At 58.1% G+C, this 19,679-nt stretch overlaps 1 protein-coding gene across 1 annotated transcript in view; it reads left to right on the top strand.

Annotated features, from left to right (window-relative positions):
* WDR86 (WD repeat domain 86) overlaps positions 1 to 19,679 on the top strand; it is a 22,285-nt gene that overhangs the window by 1,635 nt on the left and 971 nt on the right. Inside the window, exons 2-5 of the mRNA XM_049642143.1 lie at positions 9,208 to 9,349; positions 12,237 to 12,651; positions 15,868 to 16,003; positions 19,345 to 19,462. Coding sequence (XP_049498100.1) covers positions 9,208 to 9,349; positions 12,237 to 12,651; positions 15,868 to 16,003; positions 19,345 to 19,462 — 811 coding nt within the window. The remainder of the gene's footprint in view (positions 1 to 9,207; positions 9,350 to 12,236; positions 12,652 to 15,867; positions 16,004 to 19,344; positions 19,463 to 19,679) is intronic.

Raw genomic sequence — 19,679 nt, 5'->3', positions numbered from 1 at the left:
GAGCGCCCGCCCGGGGCCCAGCGCGCCGCGGGCTGCGCGCGCGCACCGGGCGGGGGGGCCCAACCCGCCCGGAACCCCAACCCGTGGGCCGAGGGGCGCCCGCTGCGTGGGGCTTCCGTCACCTGTCAGCCCAGTGCGGGGAAATCATTTCCGGTACCACGGCTGTCACGCCCCACCGGGAATCGCGCCTCGGCGCGCTCCTGTGGCTAGGCAGCGCCTTCCCCTGCCTCTCGCTGTCCCTGGGGCGTTTGGCCGGGACATTAACTCTAGGAGCCATTGTGGTCACCACCAGGGCTTGCCAAGCCCCCCACCCCGCCGCACGGAGCACTGCGGCGTGCAGGCCTCACGCGGCTGTTATCCCCCTCGGGCAGACGGGGAAACCGAGGCATTCCGGAAATAAGTTGCCCGGGGTCGCGCAGCCTGTGGGGGAGGGAGGGGAGGGTTGAAATGTGAACCCCCCTCCCTTCCCCATCTGACCGCCCTGCCCTGCCCTCCCTGCAGCCTCGTTTCTTCTGGAGAATGAAGGGGTGTGGGAGAGGAATGGATCAAAGTTTCTCAGAAGGGGTTAGCATATTTGGAAACACGATGCGGGGGCAGGAGGCACACGTAGTAGGTGGACATGTTGTTTTATAGAAGTTTCACAAACGCACACGTGTTGGTTTGGATCTGTGTACTTCGTCACACTGGAGGCCGATGCGTTTCTTTCCGTGGGTCCCTGTGACGTGTCCGCACTGCAGGATTGTGAGGTCCCTCTCCAGCCCTGTCGCTGTTGTCCCGAGAGCAGGTAGTAGCCCCTTGAAGCACAAGGCTCTCCACGCGGCGGTTGTTTATAACCACCTGGTTTTTCCACCATAACCAGCAAGTCCCGAGTGGCCTCCCCGGGCCTTCTAAGCCATGTAGGCACAGGGAGCTTCATTAGTGGCAGATGATAACCCTGTTGGTTTTAAATAAAAGCAGTTATGGGAGATATTTCAAAGCCTGGGAGAAATGGATTTTGGATTGCCTGTTACTTGGGGGTAGGTGTGGAGACGGGAAATTCTGGTACAAACCAACACATTCCTGGCCACCCCCTGCCCCCAGCATCGCATAGATTGACAGGCACTGACCCAAATCTGGAAGAGCTAAGATCTATTCAAAATGTTTTTAAATTTTTTAATGTGTATTCATTTTTGAGAGATGGAGAGAGACAGAGCGTGAGGGGGGAAGGGGCAGAGGGAGAGGGAGACACAGGATCCGAAGCAGGCTCCAGGCTCCGAGCTGTCAGCACAGAGCCCGACGCGGGGCTCGAACCCACAAACCGCGAGATCGTGACCTGAGCTGAGGCCGGGCCGATTGAGCCACCCGGGTGCGCCAGATCTGTTCAGAATTTAAAATCTAGCTGCATTGCCCCCCAGACACGAGACTCGTCTGGAGGGCTTTCAGAAATGTACATTTCCAGGTTGCAGTTTCAGTGGGCCCATAGTGTAGGACTCTAGAATTTGCACCTCTAACAAGCTCCTGGGTGGGTCTGAGGCACACTGCCCCCGGGGAGACCTTGGGGCTGGTGCCCATGATGGGAGTCCAGTTCGTAGGTGCGTTTCCTCCCTAGTTGAGCTCCAGGCCTTTCCAGGGTGGTTCTGGCCTGGTGGGCAGTTCCAGAGACTGGGCCGAGCCTCCAGGGCCCGTCCTCCTGCCCAGCTCTGCCCTGTCCTCACCACCCAGCTCTGTGCCTGGCAACAACCGAAACACCCGCTTTGTGGCCCTCACAGTGGCTTGTCCCCAGAGGACCCCAACAGCCTCTGTGCCCTGGCCGAGAGCCATCCCCCTCAACAGGAAAACTCCATCAAACGGAGAAACTGCTGACCACTTACCCGAATTGTTTCTGCTGCTATAAAGATCGGCACTTCAAGAATTTTCATGGACAGAAGGGACAGAATAACCTTGCCTTATCACGAAGTCACACTAATAGTGACTTAGAAAAGAGTCAGTTTGGATGTGCACTAGTCCTTGCTCCTAGCTTCTGACCCGCAGCAGCTCTGCTTTTTCAGAAAATGGAACTGAGGGCGCCTGGGCGGCTCAGTGGGTTAAGGGTCTGACTTTGGCTCAGGTCGTGATCTCGCCGTTCCTGGGTTCGGGCCCCACGTCGGGCTCTGCTGACAGCTCGGAGCCTGGAGCCTGCTTTCCATTGTGTCTCCCTCTCTCTCTGCCCCTCCCCGCCCCCCCTCAAAAATAAACATTAAAAAAAAATTGTTTTTAAAGAAAATAGAACTGGCTTTCAAAGGCGGTCGGTGACCTCTAGGTGAAGAAAGGTAGGTTTAAGGGGAAAAAAAGCAGGTTTAACTGACAATTATTCTGTAAAGGGAAGAATTGTATTTAATGTAATTTTCCTTTCCCCTCTTTTTCTCTTATCCATCGGGTACCTACTCATTTGGGGCACTTCATTGGCTCAATGGGGTAGGCGACATTTCCCAAAATGGCGGACCCCGCCCTGGTCTGTTCCCGCGTGGCGAGGGACCCAGCTTGAAGGTTCCAACCCACTGTGGTTGTCCCACAGCGTCCTTGTCTCCTAACAGCATCTTCTAGCAAGATAGGGGTGCTGTTTGTTTTTAATTCCATGTGAACAAACTGCACACCCCTAATTACTGGAAGCCTTGGTGGGCGTCTGCCCATCTGGTTGACCCCTACTCACCACCAGGGAGCAGGAGGATCCATTACTAGGAGGTGGCTCTGGAGCTGGGCTGCTCCTGCTCGAATCTCATTGCTTCTCTTGCCTTCGTTTCTTTATCTGTGAATTGGGGGTGATACAATAGTCATCTAGCCTTATGAGGTTTTGTGTGTTTTTTGGGGGGGGGGGGGATTAAAACAATGAACAAATAGTTCCTGACTCGTACTAGTCGTCTTACCTTCCATGCCTACATCAACACGCCCGAACCAAATAAGAGGGTCTCGTTGGCACTGTACCTGGCCAGCTCCAAAGCTCTTCTTCGTTTGCTTCTCACAGCCTTATTATCCCCATTTGTGGATGAGGAAACTGAGGCTCCAAAGGGCTAAGCAGTGCTCCCGCATTTATGCAGTCAGGGCGGCGTTGGCCGGAGCCCGCACCCCTCCCTTGGCTCTACCGGGTGCCTGTGTGAGATTTGGAGATGGCTGCCCCAGAGAATTTGTAGGTTGGGTTGCTAAACTCGGGGGGCTTTGTGCACTTGAACTTCAGATAAAGCAGGAAGTCTAGGCGCTGGGGTAGTCAGGGCTCGCCTCTTGGCCCAGGTGGGCCTGGAAGGGAATGGGCAATCTTACTTATTTTTATTTTTTATGTTTATCTATTTTTTTGATGTTTTATTTATTTATTTTTTTTTAATTTTTTTTTTCAACGTTTTTTATTTTTGGGACAGAGAGAGACAGAGCATGAACGGGGGAGGGGCAGAGAGAGAGGGAGACACAGAATCGGAAACAGGCTCCAGGCTCCGAGCCATCAGCCCAGAGCCTGACGCGGGGCTCGAACTCACGGACCGCGAGATCGTGACCTGGCTGAAGTCGGACGCTTAACCGACTGCGCCACCCAGGCGCCCCGATGTTTTATTTATTTTTGAGAGAGAGACAGAGCACAAGTGGAGGAGGGGCAGAGAGAGAGGGAGACCCAGAATCCGAAGCAGGCTCCAGGCTCTGAGCAGTCAGCACAGAGCCCGACGCGGGGCTCAAACTCACGAACCTCTAGCTCATGACCTGAGCCGAAGTCAAACGCTTGACTGACTGAGCCACCCAGGTGCCCCTTTTTCTTAAACTTTTTAAATGTTTATTTATTTTTGAGAGAGAGAGAGAGAGAGAGAGAGAGAGAAAGCGCGCGTGAGCAGGGAAGGGACACAGAGAGAGGGAGACAGGATCTGAAGCAGGCTCTGTGCTGACATCAGAGAGCCTGTCGCGGGGCTCGAACTAAGGAACCGAGAGATCATGATCTGAGCTGAGGGTGGGTGCTTAACCGACCGAGCCACCCAGGCGCCCCAATTTTTAACTATAATAGAAAACATGTAGCATCAAATTTACCATCTCGACCATTTTTAATTGTACGGTTTGAAGATATGAATCTCTCATAATGTCCTGCCATTACCACTACCCATCTCCAGAACTTGGTCATCTTGTAAAACTGAAACTGTGTCCCTTTTTTTTTTTTTTTTTTTTAATTTTTTTTTTCAACGTTTTTTTTTTTATTTATTTTTGGGACAGAGAGAGACAGAGCATGAACGGGGGAGGGTCAGAGAGAGAGGGAGACACAGAATCGGAAACAGGCTCCAGGCTCCGAGCCATCAGCCCAGAGCCTGACGCGGGGCTCGAACTCACGGACCGCGAGATCGTGACCTGGCTGAAGTCGGACGCTTAACCGACTGCGCCACCCAGGCACCCCTAAACTGTGTCCCCTTTGAACAATAACCCCATTTCTCCCCGCCCCCCGCCCCCCCACATTCATTCTGCTCTCTGCCCCTGTGGATCTGACTGCTCTGGGGACCCCGCACAGTGCAGTCATTACAGTGTTTCTCTTTTGGTGACTGGTTCATCCCACTGAGCATGATGTTTTCGAGGTTCGTCCGTGCTGTAGCAGGTGTTGGGATTTCCTTCCTTCTGAAGGCCGCGAACTGTTTTGTTGTGTGCATTTTTTTTGCCCGTTCGCCCGTCAGTGGACACTTGGGTTCCTTTCACTTGACTATCGCGAGAGTAGCTCACTGCCGTGAACTTGGCCGTGCAAACATCTCTTCCAGGCCCTTTGTGTATATACCGAGAAGTGGGCTTTCTGAATCGTCTACGTATTTTTAAAGAAGCATGTGGGGGCACAGGGAAGGCTCTCAGACATGGATCATTAGTAACTTTGTCAAAGAAGAGTTCCATCAAAATGCGTTTTTAAGGATGGATGTGAAGGAAGCCCGGGCTGGGTGATTCATTTCTCCAGCTCTTAGGAGACCACTGTCGGGGGGTGGGGAGCTCCCTGCGGGTGTGGAGTGAGGAGGGCACAGGTCGAGGCCGCCCGGTTGAGGGCGTGGGCTGACAGAAGCCAGGCGGGACGACAGCGCCGGTGGCAGCCTCAGCGACAAGAGCACCAGCCTGTCCTGGCTGGGAGCTCGGGGCGGGTGGCCCGAAGCGGACTCTTTGCTGGTTTTGTCCGACACTGTCCGTTTCAGCCACCCCTTCCGTGCTCTGGGCTCACTGCTCTGGCCCCATCGCCAGGCGGCTCCGTGAGGCGGGTCCCGGCAGGAAACAAAATGGCACCCTCAAGATGGTGGCTCAAGGAGAGGTTAATAGAGACACTTGCCAAATGTGGGCATAGCCTAGGGGAACCGCAGGACCTGTGGTTGCACCAGCAGGGGTCAAGGGGTCATCACTCCTAGCCCCGAAGGAGCAAGGCTGGGAAGTTCACCGTAGCCCGGGAAGGCTGCTGCCGAGAGGCCTCCCTCCAGGGAGGTGTGAGCATGGCTGCAGGCCAACAGATCCTGCCCTAAAGCCTCCTGCTGGGGTTCCCAGCTGTCTGAACCCTGCGGGCAGCTGGGGGGTGGGGGAGCCACCAGGGGGTGGGGGAACCGCAGTGAGCAGCCTGGAGCACTCCCCACTCCCCCCGCCGCCCCCACCCCCCCGGGGAGACCCAAGACTTGCCAGGGACACAGAGGGGAAAGCGGATCCGCTTTTCAAGCCAAGTGAGTAGGACGCACGTTCCAGCTCCGGTGGGGCCCACGCCAGCCAGCCCACCTCTGCCACCGCGGCCCCTGGGTGGCCGGTGCCCTGAGCGGTCTCGCCAGCACGTGGAGGGGCCACTTGGAGCCTCCAGCGAGTCTGAGGGGCGCTGCCAGGGAGGCGGGGAGGGCCGGACGACATTGGCAGAAACGGAAAACCCCTGGCCTCAGCCTGTCCTTTTGAACATAATAGTTGCGTCTTATCTGCATTCTTTATCCCTTCAAAAATGTTTATTTTTAGTTTGGCTTTGTTTTGCTTATTCTACACAATTCCAACAGCTCGTGGTGGTGGTGGTGGTGGCAGCGCTGTGGACCCTGGAGATTTGATGGGCCCTCCTCCCCAGCCTCCCTCATCCCCTCCCCCCATGACCCCGTAGGCTGGGGGCGGTGGACCCTGTCACACAGCCCGTGGGTTGCAGGCAGAGACACGCTCTGCAGCGACTGCGGGCAGGGCTCCGAGCTGGGACTCATTCAGTGTGGGTTTTCAGATGTGGGGGTTCCTGGCGCGCGGGAAGGGGCTTGTCCCTGGGAGGGCCTTGACCGCCGCGGGGATCCTCAGGCAGCCCAGGGCCAGGCGCCCGAGAGGGCAGAGGGTCAGCCTGGCCCGGCTTCAGACACGAGATTTTTTTTTTTACATCGAAGAAATTCTTTTCATTATTAACTCTTTTCTTCAAGTCTTTGTTTCTAGGTGCTTATATTTTTATTGTATATATCTTTTTTTTTCTTTTCTTTTTTCTTTTGTCTTCCACGGGTCATATAATCGGTCCCACATCTCATGGCCTTCCCATGCCTGGGCTAGTGGCTATGGCTTCATTGAGTGGAGATGCCATGGTTGACTCGCCACACTGTTTTCCAGTGCTTTTCTTGGCCTCCTGTACACTTGGCACTTTGCCTTCCTGCTGTCAGATGCTGTTGAGGCAGGACGGAAGCGGCCAGAAAGGGGCCGATGCCCCTGCGGAAGCGTCTCCTGGCTTGGCTGGCGCCGGGCTACACGGGGTGGGTAGGAGACTGCGGGGTGTTCCCGCAGGGGTCGCCTGGCCCGCGCCCGCCTGCCCTGGGGACACCGGGCTGCCTTCCAGCCACGCTGAGCAAGCCAGGTGGTTCCTCAGACGGCGCTGAGCCCTCCCCACGGCAGCTCTGGTTTCAGGGAAAGTTTGTTGACAATCTTAAAATGTTTTATAAACATTTTGGGGTTGGCAAAAAAGCTGGGCTGTGTTTTGCCAAACACATTTTGCCCTCGACTTTTAAACTGACGTGTATTTTAAGGGAAACATAATCTGCGCCCTCTTCAAGTGTTTACTTAATTCACACAAACGTCGTTCTCTTAGAGGCCTGGTATATGCTATCCAAGAAGACTGAAAAACATGTCTTCCTTTCTTTTTTTTTTTAATTCTGTTTCCTAAAACCCAGGGAGTTGGGTTCTTCCAAGAGCAACTAAACTAAAACCCAGGGCCGCCCAAAAAGTGCAAATCAGCTTGAAACTGCCCAGGAGATTCTGAATCCCTATCTGATACCATTTTATTCATTTGACAGAGAGAGAGAGAGAATCTCAAGCAGGCTCTATGCTTGGCACGGAGCCTGACACAGGGCTCGGGCCCACAACCCTGAGATCATGACCTGAGCCAAAATCAAGAGTTGGACGTTCAACCGACCGAGCCACCCAGGCGCCCCTTGACCGCAATCTTCAGCGTAATTAATATAGCCCACACGTGTAGATATTTGAACTCATCAGTTTCCTTCTCTGTGACATGGATCTTAGGTCAAACATTCCTTTGATTCTATTGGTTTTCTGGTCCCTGGATTCTTCTAAAAACACACGCAGGTTCAGTTTGCCATCAGGAGTGGTTGTCCGAGGTGGAAACGTGTCGACCTGAGGGACAGGCCTCCTATGACGGGGCACCTGACAGCTTCCAGAGCTGCTCTGTGAGCCTTGATGCCACAGCCACGGTGACAGTCAAGAGACTGACAGTTGCACTGTCAGCAGTTGGACGGGCAGGTGCACTTGGCCCAGACCCCAGGCTCTGTGTGGCCCTCCCTCTGCCCTAGACCTCCACCCTCGCCGTATCCGTGCGGGATCCGCCATTTCTGCCAAGCACCTAAATTCTGGCCTCGGGGTTCCTTCTTGCGTTGGTGTGTGACATCTTCTGTCACGGGACACTCTGCTCTCTCCTCCCCACATAGGCACTGCAACACCCAGGCTTCTGCTCCGTTGACCCCGTCATGCTCTGTCCAGCGCGTGTCCCGTCGCTGTCCGTCCTTCGGGGCCAGCACTCTCTTCGAGGGCAGAGAAAATGCCTTAGTCGTTTCTGCTTCTGTATTAGTTCCCTGCGGCTGCTCTGACCACTGGTCACGCTGGGCGCCCTAAGACACAAGTTTATTCCGGTCCGGTTCTGGAGGCCAGAGATCCAAAATCGGTGTCGCTGGGCCAAAGCCGAGGTGTCGGCAGGGCCACTGTCCCTCTGAACCCTGCAGGGGAGAGCTGGTCGCCTCTGCCAGTTTCCGGCGGCCGCTGGGTGCTCCTTGGCTTGGGTGGCATCAGCCGTGTTCAGGGCACCTCCGGTCACTGCTGTTTCCACAGCGGCTTCTCTGTGGGTTCCTCACATCTCCTTCTGCCCCTTCTTACAGGGACACTTGTGGTGGTATTTCTGGCCACCCTGAGAATCTAGGATACTGTCCTCATCTCAGAATCCTTCATTACATCTGAAAATGTGTGTCCCCCCCCCCCCCCCCCCCAAGCAAGGTAACGTTTCATTTCCAAGAATCAGGGCCTGATACCTTTGGGACCAGTGTCTCTTCCCAAACATAAGAACAGCCACCATCCAGCATGCACTGCGTCTGCACAGCCGCCCCGGGAGGCGGGCACTGGTACTCTCCCCAGGGCCCATCAGGAGATGGGGGTGCAGAGAGGTGAGACCGGGCCTGCGCCAGGAGCTAAGCCAGGCATTCTGGGCCCGCAGGCCAGGTGTGCCCTGGGTCTCCTTGCCTCCTGCCTCCGGGACACCGGGTTGGTCAGTGACTAAGTGAATTCAAACACCTGCAAAGTTTGAAGACTGAAAGGAACCAGTGAGGAAGGGGGAGGGAAGAAGAGGAGGGAGGAGGAAGACAGAGAGAGAGACGAAGAGGAAGGAACAGAAGGATGGGGGTAGGGGCGCCTGGGTGGCTCAGTGGGTGGCGACTCTTGATCTCAGGTCATGATCTCACAGGTCATTGTGGGTTTTAGCCCTGCCTCAGGCTCCGTGCTGACAGGGTGAGGCCTGCTTGATACCCTCTCCTTCTCTCTCTGCCGCTTCCCTGCACTCTCTCTCTCTCAAAATAAATAAACGTTTTTTAAAAAAGATTGGGGGCAGGGAGAGTGCCCCGGAATTTCTCCTGGTGCCCCATCGCTCCCAAGACTCCCAGACTGGACTCGTCGGTCGTCCCTGCAAAGGGCCGGTCGCTCCGGACTCCCCTGAGACACTCCCTGCCCCCGCGAGAGTTGCCACGGCCTGGAACACTCACGTGTCCGCCTCGTCCGCAGGCCACGAGAGCTACGTGACCTTCTGCCACCTGGAGGACGAGGCCGCCTTCACGTGCAGCGCTGACTGTACCATCCGGAAGTGGGACGTGCGGACCGGGCAGTGCCTGCAGGTGTTCCGGGGACACACGTCCATCGTGAACAGGTCAGCGTGGCCGGGGGCCCCCTGCCCCGGAGGAACTGAGCGCCGGGGAGGCCTGCCCGTGGACGTGCGCGGAGGTCGTCGGGAGCGCGTGGCCACGGAGGCTCAGGACGGATGTCCCCCGGCTGCATGTGGGGGTCCGGGAGGAGGTCGGGGAAGGGATGCCCGACTTGGGGGCCCCACTGCTAGGCACGGGGAAAGGCGTTGGAGGCCACGGCCCCTCCTGATGCGAACAAATTCCAGACAAAGTGGCTTAACAGGTACCTGATGGTGGACCGGGGGCTTTGCTTTGGAGCAAAACGGGTTTGGTTCTGAAGATAGAGCCCAGAGTGGTTTTAAACCTCTCCTTTCCGTGTTGTGGTTGAAATATGCCACCCCCTCCTTCTCAAGGAGGTTGGAATTTTTCCTTCTTGAATTTGGGTCTGATCTGAGCCGTGGCACTCTCCCTGCCCCCAATCTTTTTTAAAGCCGTGATTCCTTTGCTGATCAGATCAATTTGACACTATTTATGCAACTTGTGGTGGCTGTCTTAAACTCCGGAGGGAGGGCCCGGTATAACCAGGGGGGACGGGCACCTGCGCGCAGGCCCTCGAGGCCTCTCTGTTGGGGGTGGGGGCTTCCTGGGGGGTGTGCTGAGTCAGTCAGGGAAAGGGGTCAGGGGCTGGGCCAGGGCAGGTGGAGAGGGAGGGCTGTTCTCAGTCACAGGGGACACTGCTTGTGTGATTCACAGGCTGGGTCAGCGTGAGAAACTGGCCCAGTGGTTTAGGGCTCGGTGGGAGGGAATGGGGGGCCAGACCGACCACTAACTGACTGGGGTACCAGCTGCCTGCGGTCAGAACCTTATTACCCGGCAGGAACCAGGTAACATCTCTCAGTAGAAAGACCGGGGGTTGTGTTGGCTCAGGATGCTTCTGAGTGGAGAAGAAGGCCTGGAGGGAGCCTTCCTGCCTTCCAGCATCTGCATTGCTTTTTAAATTTATTTTAATTTTTTTTAATGTTTATTTATTGTTGAGAGAGTGAGAGCACAAGCAGGGGAGGGGCACACACACACACACACACACACACACACACACACACACAGAATCCAAAGCAGGCTCCGAGCTGTCAGCATAAAGCCCAACGCGGGGCTCGAACCCATAAACTGGGAGATCATGACCCGAGCTGAAGTCGGACACTCAACCGACTGAGCCCCCCGGGCGCCCCCAGCATCCGGGCTTCTATTCTCCTGCCTCTTTAGCTAGAGCAAGTGAGGCCCGGACACTGAGGATCAGGGCCCAGATGACACAGGTGGCCGAGGGGGTCATACCTCCTGCTGGCCATTTCCCGAAGCTCTTCCTTGAGGAAGAAGTTAGTGACGGGGTGCCTGGGTGGCTCAGTCGGTTGAGCGTCCGACCTCAGCTCAGGTCATGATCTCACACTCGGTGAGTTCGAGCCCCGCGTCGGGCTCTGTGCTGACAGCTCAGAGCCTGGAGCCTGCTTCGGATTCTGTGTCTCCCTCTCTCTCTGCCCCTCCCCTGCTCATGCTCTGTCTCTCTCTGTCTCAAAAATAAATAAAACATTTAAAAAAAAAAGTGACTAAGGAAAAACACGGGTCTGCGGGATTCTCCCGCTGGGGCTGGGGCTGGGGCGGACAGGACAGGCCACATCTCAGGTGACCAGCTTGCTCTCAGGTTGTAGCTGGAAACTATCGGCTGCTCCTCAAAAGCAAACCCGGACAATGAAGGCTAGAAATTCTAGTCTGCCAGGCTTAGGCTGAGCACACACACACCACTTTTGAGAGGTTGCTGTTCCAAACTGATAGTTCTGGGGGCGCCTGGGTGGCTCAGGTGGTTAAGCGTCTGACTCTTGGTTTCAGCTCAGGTCACGATCTCACGGTTCGTGGGTCTGAGCCCCGAGACAAGGTCTGTGCTGACAGCACGGAGCCTGCTCGGGATTCTCCCTCTCTCTCTCTTTCTCCCTCTCCTCTGCCTCTCCCCCGATCTTTCTGTCTTTTTCTCTCTCTCAAAATAAAGAAATAGACTTAAAAAAAACAAACAAAACCTGATAGTTCTGGGTAGATACTAAGTCTTAGTGTATTGCATCACAAAGTAAGTGCTCGCGACTGTGCAGTATCCCTGGGGCCACCACGTGGAATTCACTTCTTCCCATGTTTTCAGAGCCGGGCTGGGTGTGTGCGTTTGGCGGTGGGGGGGGGGGGGGGGCGCCGGCCAGGCCTTGGGGTCCCTGCCTTCTCGTGCCGGCCCGACGGGGCAGGACTCAGGCCCCCAGGGCATCACCTATGATGCCACGTGGTGTCAACTCATCACTTTCTGTTAGAGATACGCGTGTCATGAAAACCATACCTACTGGGTGTCAGGGAAGAAGGGAGTCGGACACAGAGCGCGTGTCACGGTGCGCTCGGCCTCCCTAATGACCCGTGGGCCGTGAGGACCGCCCAGCAGAGAGCGGCGTGGGCCGCGTGCAGGCGGGACGTCTGCTCTCCTCGAGGTCCGGCCCTCCCCCTACCTGCGCCAGGCTCCCCGGCAGAGGGAGCACCGGGCGCCTCTGAGGGTGAGGCGCGGGGTCCTGACCGCTCTGCCCCCACACTGGCCACACACGCCGGTTCCAGGTGCTCCCTCAGCCGCTCCCCTGGGGGGGTGTGTGGACAGAGCCCGGGACGTTATGCGGAGCGCCGCGTGAAGACAGACATGTATGTTCCGAGGGCTTCTTAGCATTCACCAAAATGAGACGGCGCGTCGTGGCCACGTCCCGCTCGGGGGGCCCCTCTGCTCCTCCCACACGAAGTTCCCTGGGCTCCCCGGACACGCGGGACGGCAGACAAAGGGCCCCTGGGACGGGCCGTGGGGCCGCCCTGCACGGTGTGACCCCTGCCCTTCCCTCTTCCTTCCAGGATCCTGGTGGCCGACAACCAGCTGTTCAGTGGCTCCTACGACCGGACAGCTCGAGCCTGGAGCGTGGACAAGGGGCAGGTGTCCCAGGAGTTCCGGGGCCACCGCAACTGCGTGCTGACCCTTGCCTACTCCGCCCCCTGGGACCTGCCCGGGGCCCCCTGCACCGAGGAGGCCGGGGGGCTGCTGGTGACGGGCAGCACGGACGGCACGGCCAGGGTGTGGCAGGTGGCCGGTGGCGGCTGCTGGCAGACGCTGCGGGGCCACACGGGCGCCGTGCTCTGCCTTGTGCTGGACACGCCCAGTCACACGGCCTTCACCGGCAGCACCGATGCCACCATCCGCGCCTGGGACATCCTGAGCGGGGAACAGCTGCGGGTGTTCAGGGAGCACCAGGGCCCTGTCATCTGTCTGGAGGTGAGATCCGCCCGGCCCTTGCCTGTCCGCCAGGGAGGCATCCTCCCAGCTGCCACGGACCGGGGGAGGGGGGTGGGGCTTAGACAACGGAGATGGAGGGTCTCACGGTTCTGGAGGCTGGAAGGCCAAGGCCAAGGTGCCAGCTTGTAGCCAGACATCTTCTCCCTGCGTCCTCACTCGGTCTCCCCTCCGCATCCAGAATTCCTCTGCTGACAAGGACGCCGGTCCGACCGGATGAGACGCCCACCCTAGTGAATTCAAGTTCACTTAGCCACCTCCTTCGAGACCCTGTCTCCAAATACAGTCACGTTCACAGACCCGGGGGTTAAGGCTGTGCTCCACACGCGAATTCTGGTCTCCTCACACGTTAGGTGAGGACTAGGTCTACCAACCCACGAGCCCCCGGTCCACAATTCCTAAATGCAAACGTTCCAAAACCTGAAGCCTTCTTAAAGATTTAGGCTCGGCAGCAAAACTTAGTTGGTGGCAAAGCCTGGACAGAGAGGAGGCTCGTCGCAATTCGTTTTTGCCCGCTTCCTGGGAATATGCACCCTGTTGCTGTAGAGACAGGAGCGTGCTGCTAAAATCCAAAAGCTCCTGAAACACGGCCGGCCCCAAGATTTTGGCTCGGGGCTTCTGAGCGTGAAGTGGCGCCCACCCCCGGGGGGTTGAGAGGATCCGGATGGATTCGCTGTAGGCACAGCACGGTGGCCGTGCACGGCTTGTTCTGCTTGTTTCTGCTGCTGTTAAGCATCTAACAGACGTGCTTACGTTTTCTCATGGGGCACGTGCGAGGACAGAGGCTCAGAGAGGGTCAGCAGCTTGCCGCACGCCTCACAGCTGGTAAGGGGCAGAGGAAGATTGGGACCCGGGGCTGAACACGTCACTTGTCCTCGTGACCAGCAGCTTAGAAAGGTGCGACGGGGCCTGAACCGTGGGGGAGTCAGGGGGCCTCTTCTGGCAGTTCCGCCCAGGAGGCGGACTGTCCAGAGCCCCGCTGTGCCCCGCAGCCTGGCCCGGTGGCTCCTCTAACCCCCGTGCTGGTGCACCTGCTGCTGTGAGCTGAGGGGGGAGAGGCGGGCACCCCAGGGCCTCCACGGCAGAGTCCCAGGCTCACAAGCCTCATCCTGCCGCCTGTTTGGGTGGATCCCGTGGCAGGGGCGTGGCCCGTGAGCCCCACCCCCTCGGAGCCGTCTTGGCTGAGGGAGGTCTTGCAGGACCTGCGTCCTTTGTGATAGGCCCCCGTCAGGGTCTGTCTGCTTCCCCATCTGCGTCGGGCCTCCTCTGGCCTCCCCAAACTGCCCCGCTGTTCCCTGTGGGCGTCCCCCCGGGAAAGCAGCCCAAGGGAACGGCGAGGCCCCAGGCCGCCAAGGGCGACACGCTTGGAGCGTTTCCTTGGCCTCGGATTTGTGCTCTGAAATTGTGCCGCTTGGTCACTTTTAAACACAGCGTGGCAGGCCCCACGTTGTTGGGACACGCTACGTGGGGAGCAGGAGATAGCTCCCCTCCGCCCCGGCAGCCGCGGGGTCTCAGCGCCTCCTCTGCGTGGGCTGAGCGGCACGCAGCCGTGGATGCTGGGGACAGCAACAGATGCCGGGGAACGGTCAGGAAATACGGGGCAGGGGGCAGGCACAGTGCGGGGGGCGGCTTGCCCACAAAGAAAGAGGACAGCACAGGGGCGCTGGAACATGGGCAGGAGCTGAGCCCCTGCAGGGTGCTGCAGGTAGCCAGAAGACTGAGTGACGTCCTGAGCCCTGCTGGAGCCCCTTGGGCATGTGGGTGTCACACGTGTCCCTGTTCTTGGGGAGGGGACAATAAGAGAGGCCAGAAGTCAGGCTCTGTTGGCCGGGGCGAGTCGTACACTATCAGGACTGTAGGGCAGGGCCGGGGAGAGGGGCTGTGTCTGTGTCCCCCTTGTGTCCTCCGGAAACCAGCGGCAGCCTCCGCCTCCAGGAGGCCGAGTGTATTCCTCGAGGTCCTGTGAGTGGCCCAGAGCCAGGTCTGACCTGTGCCGTGGCTGCGGGTGGAACTAGAACCTGGGCTAGCGAAAGTCCTGTCTTCTGGGATTTAAACTAGGAGATGACGTGGGGAAACCGGGTCAGCCGTGGGGACCGGAGTGGAAAGCGGCCCAGAGCGTGGCCGGGATCGGGCTCTCAAGCTAGGAGGGCCTGGGGCAGGTGGAGGAGGCCAGTGGCCAGCCTGTACGTGCTCCAGGCCACCTGCCTGCTGCCCCCCCCCCCCAGGGCCTCATCTTTCCTACGCCCCCAGGGGTCTCTGGGCCCCGGGAAGGGCCTCATCTTTCCTATTCCCCCAGGGGTCTCTGGGCCCCGGCACCATCAGGAAGAGCTCTCTCCAGGGCTTCTCGCCTGCCCTCCTCGCCCAACTTTCGCTTCTCTGCATCACTGCTACCCAGAGGTGTTGCGTGGGGTTTTGTCTAGAGGAATCTGCAGGGTTCTTTTAATAGTCTTTCTTTGCAGTTCCTTGGGCCAGTACACTACCTTGGCAGGGGGTGCTCCTGGGAGGGGGCCTCCCCAAGCCCCTTCCCTTCTCTCCCAGGCCCTTTCCTTACCTCCCACCACACCAAGCAGGGCTGGGAATGCCACTCTAGTGAGCCGGGGCAGGCAGGAAGTGGGGGAGCCTGTCTCCAGGGCCTCCTCCCTCCCCACCAGGGCAGCCTCAGGCGCAGGAGGTCAGGACCCAGGGACGGCCCCCGGGTGGCAAAGATCTACCTTGGACATAACTGCGGCCAGTCAGGGTACCTCTAGACCTTTCTCTTTCCTGTATGCACCTCTGCGTGCAAAGGTGCAGAGTGAGAGCCCCGCCCCGGGAGCCCTTTCCTCAGCCAGAAACCCCTGGGGCCGGTGGATTCGCGTTAACCTTCCCAGGCACTGCCTCTTCTTCAGTAGGGAGCTGCTGAAGCCGTAATGACAGCACCGCGAACCTTTCGTGGTCCTTGCTCTTAGGGTGCCGAGGGAGGCGCGGGCAGAGTCAGTGACTTGGCCCAGGGCAAAGCGACAGGATTCTTGGGCGCCGGAGTGGGCCGCTGGGTGGGTCCCGCAGGCCGGGCCATTTCCTGCCCATCCGGTTTCCAGGGAGACCCGGACACGCCCCTCCCCTGTTAGCCAGAGAGATTTGGAGGGGGCCTCCGAGTCGCCTGCTGCCGCCAGCAGGACCGGAAGTCTGGTGCTGACCCGCCCTTCTCCCCCCTCCCCCCAGCTCGTGAACCGGCACGTGTACTCGGGCAGCGCGGACAGGACGGTCAAGTGCTGGCTGGCAGACACGGGGGAGCGCGTGCGCACGTTTGCAGCCCACGGACACAGCGTGAGCGCCCTCAAATACCACGCGGGCACCTGTAAGTGAGCCTTGTCCCCGGCGGTCCCCACGCCACCCCAACCTGCCTGTGCCCTCCACTTCTTACCCTACCAAGTCCTCCCTCACTCGGGGCCCCTCTGCCTCTCTACTTCTTACTCGACTGTTCCCTTCGTGAGCCTCAGCGGCCAGTCGGGAGGACCAACAGCCCACTCCCCTCCACGCACATGTGCCTGCGGCATTGTTTCCAAAGAAGGTCCAAACGAGGGTGTGGGGATTCCTCCCTGACTGCACCCCACAAGAACGTGCAGCAGCCTGAATGGTCAGAAGTCCCAGGGTTAAGAGCACTGTCTCACGGACACATTCTAATTCTCTAAGTGAGACAGAGACTACTTACTCCAGCCAGACCTGAGGGCCGCGTGCCTTTGGCTTCACCTGGCATTAGGTTTGACTACAGACAAGAGCCCAGATAACAGTGCTTTAAATGAAACCGTGGTTTATTTTTCTCAGGTAGAATTTCAGAGGCTGGCAGTCTAGACAGGAATGGATGGTTGCACCAAGTCAGTCAGGCACCCAGTCTCCTTTGATCACTTTGCACATCACCCTTAGCACATATCTTCTATCCTTTAGGGGACTTCATGGTTTAAGATAGCTGCTGGAGCTCCAGCCATCATGTCATGTTTTAGACAGGAAGAAGAGGGAAGGGCAAAAGGATGCATCTCTTAGCTGAGTAGATCCTTTTTTTTTTTTTTTTTAAAGTTTATTTATTTTGAAAGAGAGACAGAGAGAGCGCACAGGAGCAGGGGAGGGCCAGAGGAGAGAGGAAGAGAGAATCCCAAGCAGACTCCACACTGTCAGTGCGGACCCAACATGGGGCTCAAACCCACAAACCGTGATATATCATGACCTGAGCCAAGCATCAAGAGTCAGATGCTTAACCGACTGAGCCACCAGGTGCTCCAGCTGAGGAGGTCCCTTTAAAGATTTTTCTTAGGGGCACCCGGGTGGCTCAGTCGGTTAAGCAGCCGACTTTAGCTCAGGTCATGATATTGGAGTTCATGAGTTCAAGCCCCGCATCCGGCTCTGTGCTGACAGAGCCTGGAGCCTGCTTCAGATTCTGTGTCCCCCTCTCTCTCTGGCCCTCCCCTGCTCATACTCTATCACTCTCTCAAAACAAAATAAAACAAAAAAAGATCTTTCTTGGAAGCCCTGCCCAAAGGCTCTGTGCATATACCTCTTTGACCACAGCCTGCAAGGACTAAATAATAAAATCTCTTATCTGGGATATTGCTTCCAGGATGAATCAGGGCTAGTTTGGAAAGAAGGACAGACAGACTGGCTTATCGGGTAGGCAACAAGCCGTCTGGCCCACAGGTCTCAAACTGACACACCTGAGCTTTGCTGGCTCTGTCCCGCGGGCTTGGCACACGTTCACCCCCAGACATGCCCAGAAAACAGACACTGTTCGAAGAAGCAATCGCCCTCCCCCCCCAACCTCATCACATCACACCTGCATGGGAGTGGGGCTCCCAGGTTCCTGAACGTATCTGTTTCCCCAAACAATCCCCAGCGTTATGTGTTGCCATCAGCACCCCCTTCCCCCCTCTTTTTACACACACACACACACACACACACACACACACACACAGAGGGAGCAGAGGGGTGGGAAGAGACACAGCAGAAAATTCCAGTTGATTTCACAGCACAGGTGTTTGATGAAGGCAGAATGTGGATCTCTGAAAATAGAGCCTGAGATGCCCTCAGGATTTAGGTGTCTGACACGGAAAAATTATTTTTTCCTTTTTCCTGTGTCCAAGCCTGTAAGTGTGATTATGGCTCTGCTCCCAAGTCAGAACCTCTAATGTAAAAAGATGAAAGCTGTCCAGAGCGCCTCACCTTGGCAGCAGCTGGGACGGCCCCTACCTGCTGCCCGCTATTAAGGAAATTGGTCCGTGGTCTTTGCCAACAGGGTGCAGGCTGATCAGACTGAATTCCTGACCCTCTTCTCACCCACAGGGTGCCCAGCAGCCACACTGGGTTGGGGGAGGGGAAGCAGAAAGGAACAGAAGAGACCCAGGAAGGAACCCGCCCTCCCCCCAGAGCCACATTCACCAGTGGCTTTAGCAGCAAGGCTGGGAATAGGCAGGTGAAGCAGTTAGCGGGGTAAGGAATAGATCCCCGAGGCTAGGGAGGCCCCATGGCTCGCTAGGCTGCTGGGTGGGGGTAGCAGGTGCTGTGGGTAACTTCTGCTGCTGCAGCTGAGGTCCTCTGCGCTAGGGTGTTTTCCTGTGAGGAGCAGGTCGGAGGAGGGCTGGTTCCTGATACCCACAAGAGAGGCCCTCGACCAATGACTGATGGGAACTGTGGATTAGTCGTCCAGCATCCTTGTCCCCCCCCCCCCCCCCCCCCGCCGCCGGGGGACAACTCTTAGACATGCTCTGCACCCTCTCCCAAGGGCCCCAGCAGTCACCTGCTCACTAATACACCTGTATGGGCCTCCTTCCTTCTTGTTTCTCTCCCCACCTCGTGGAATGTGCTCACAAAGTGTTTGCACCCAGATCCTAGTGTCAGGGCTCACTTCTGGGAGAACCCAGGCTAAGACAATAAATAAACGAGGGAGTTCTTATGGTCAGTGTCCTCAGTGTGGTGCCTGACCAGCAGCAGCAGCACCTGGAACTGGTTAGACATGTAGGTTCCCAGACCTTTTAACACAGACACTCAGGTGGGCCCGGCAATCGGTCTTAGCCAGCCCTCCAGGTGATCACCGGAGTCTGGGAACTCTTGACCTAAGTTCTAATGTAGGAAAAGGCACAAGGAAGGCGGAATCCCGGGGCTTCCCCTGTGAGGGGTTGGGCGGGGGCACTCTAGCGAACCCCAGAGGCTCTGTTTGGAGGGCCAGGTTCATTACCGAGGAGGCGGAGGAACGAATTTCTGGTTGGTCCTTGCCCCAGTAGGCTGCTCAGATGGTGGGGGTGTATGACTGCCCCCACCCCAAGGCAGGGAGGGGCTTTGTAGCAGGGAAGCCACGCCTCACCAAAGGCTTAAAAGGCTTCCACCGAATGGTCTGAGAGGGAACGTGGGTCGAGGTGGTTGGTACTCAGGAGGAGTAGGAGCACCTGAGAGGGCAGCGCCGGCGCAGCCGCAGTCGTGCGGAGCTGGCCGCGGCGCAAGGAGGGGGTGGTCACCCTGCATTGCCAGGCACGTGGTAGGATAATGAAGGTGCCGCCTCCTTCCTTTCAAGGGGCTTCTGCTAGTTCCTATTTGGACCCTCTGGCTTCCCCGTGAGGCGGGCGGCCGGGCGTCACCGTTCCCGCCCCGCCCCTCCCTGCTCCCCGCCCCGCGGCGCCCGGAGGAGGTGGAGGCAGCGTGGCCCTGTGTTCGCAGTGTTCACGGGCAGCGGGGACGCCCGCGCGCGCGCCTTCGACGCCGAGTCTGGAGCGCTGCAGAGGGTGTTCCGCGGTCACGCCTTCGTCATCAACTGCATCCAGGTAGGCGCTCCCGCCCGGCTCCCGGGCTTGGAGCAAGGGCGAGCCCGGCGGCCTCGGCGGGGAGGGGGAGGCCGCCCCCGGCGCCCCGAGCCCCGGCTCCCCCGGCGGAGTCGGCGAGGTAGGTGGCGTTCGCGCCGGCGGCCGGGCGAGGTAGGTGGCGTTCGCGCCGGCGGCCGGCGGCCGGAGCTGCGGGCCCCGCGGCGGGAGGGCTGGCCCCGCGCCCCCGCAGCG

The sequence above is a fragment of the Panthera uncia genome, chromosome A2 (genome assembly GCF_023721935.1).
Source record: "Panthera uncia isolate 11264 chromosome A2, Puncia_PCG_1.0, whole genome shotgun sequence".
Lineage (NCBI taxonomy): Eukaryota > Metazoa > Chordata > Mammalia > Carnivora > Felidae > Panthera > Panthera uncia.
Note: the sequence above shows the minus strand (reverse complement) of the source record. Positions and strands in the feature narration are given on the sequence as shown.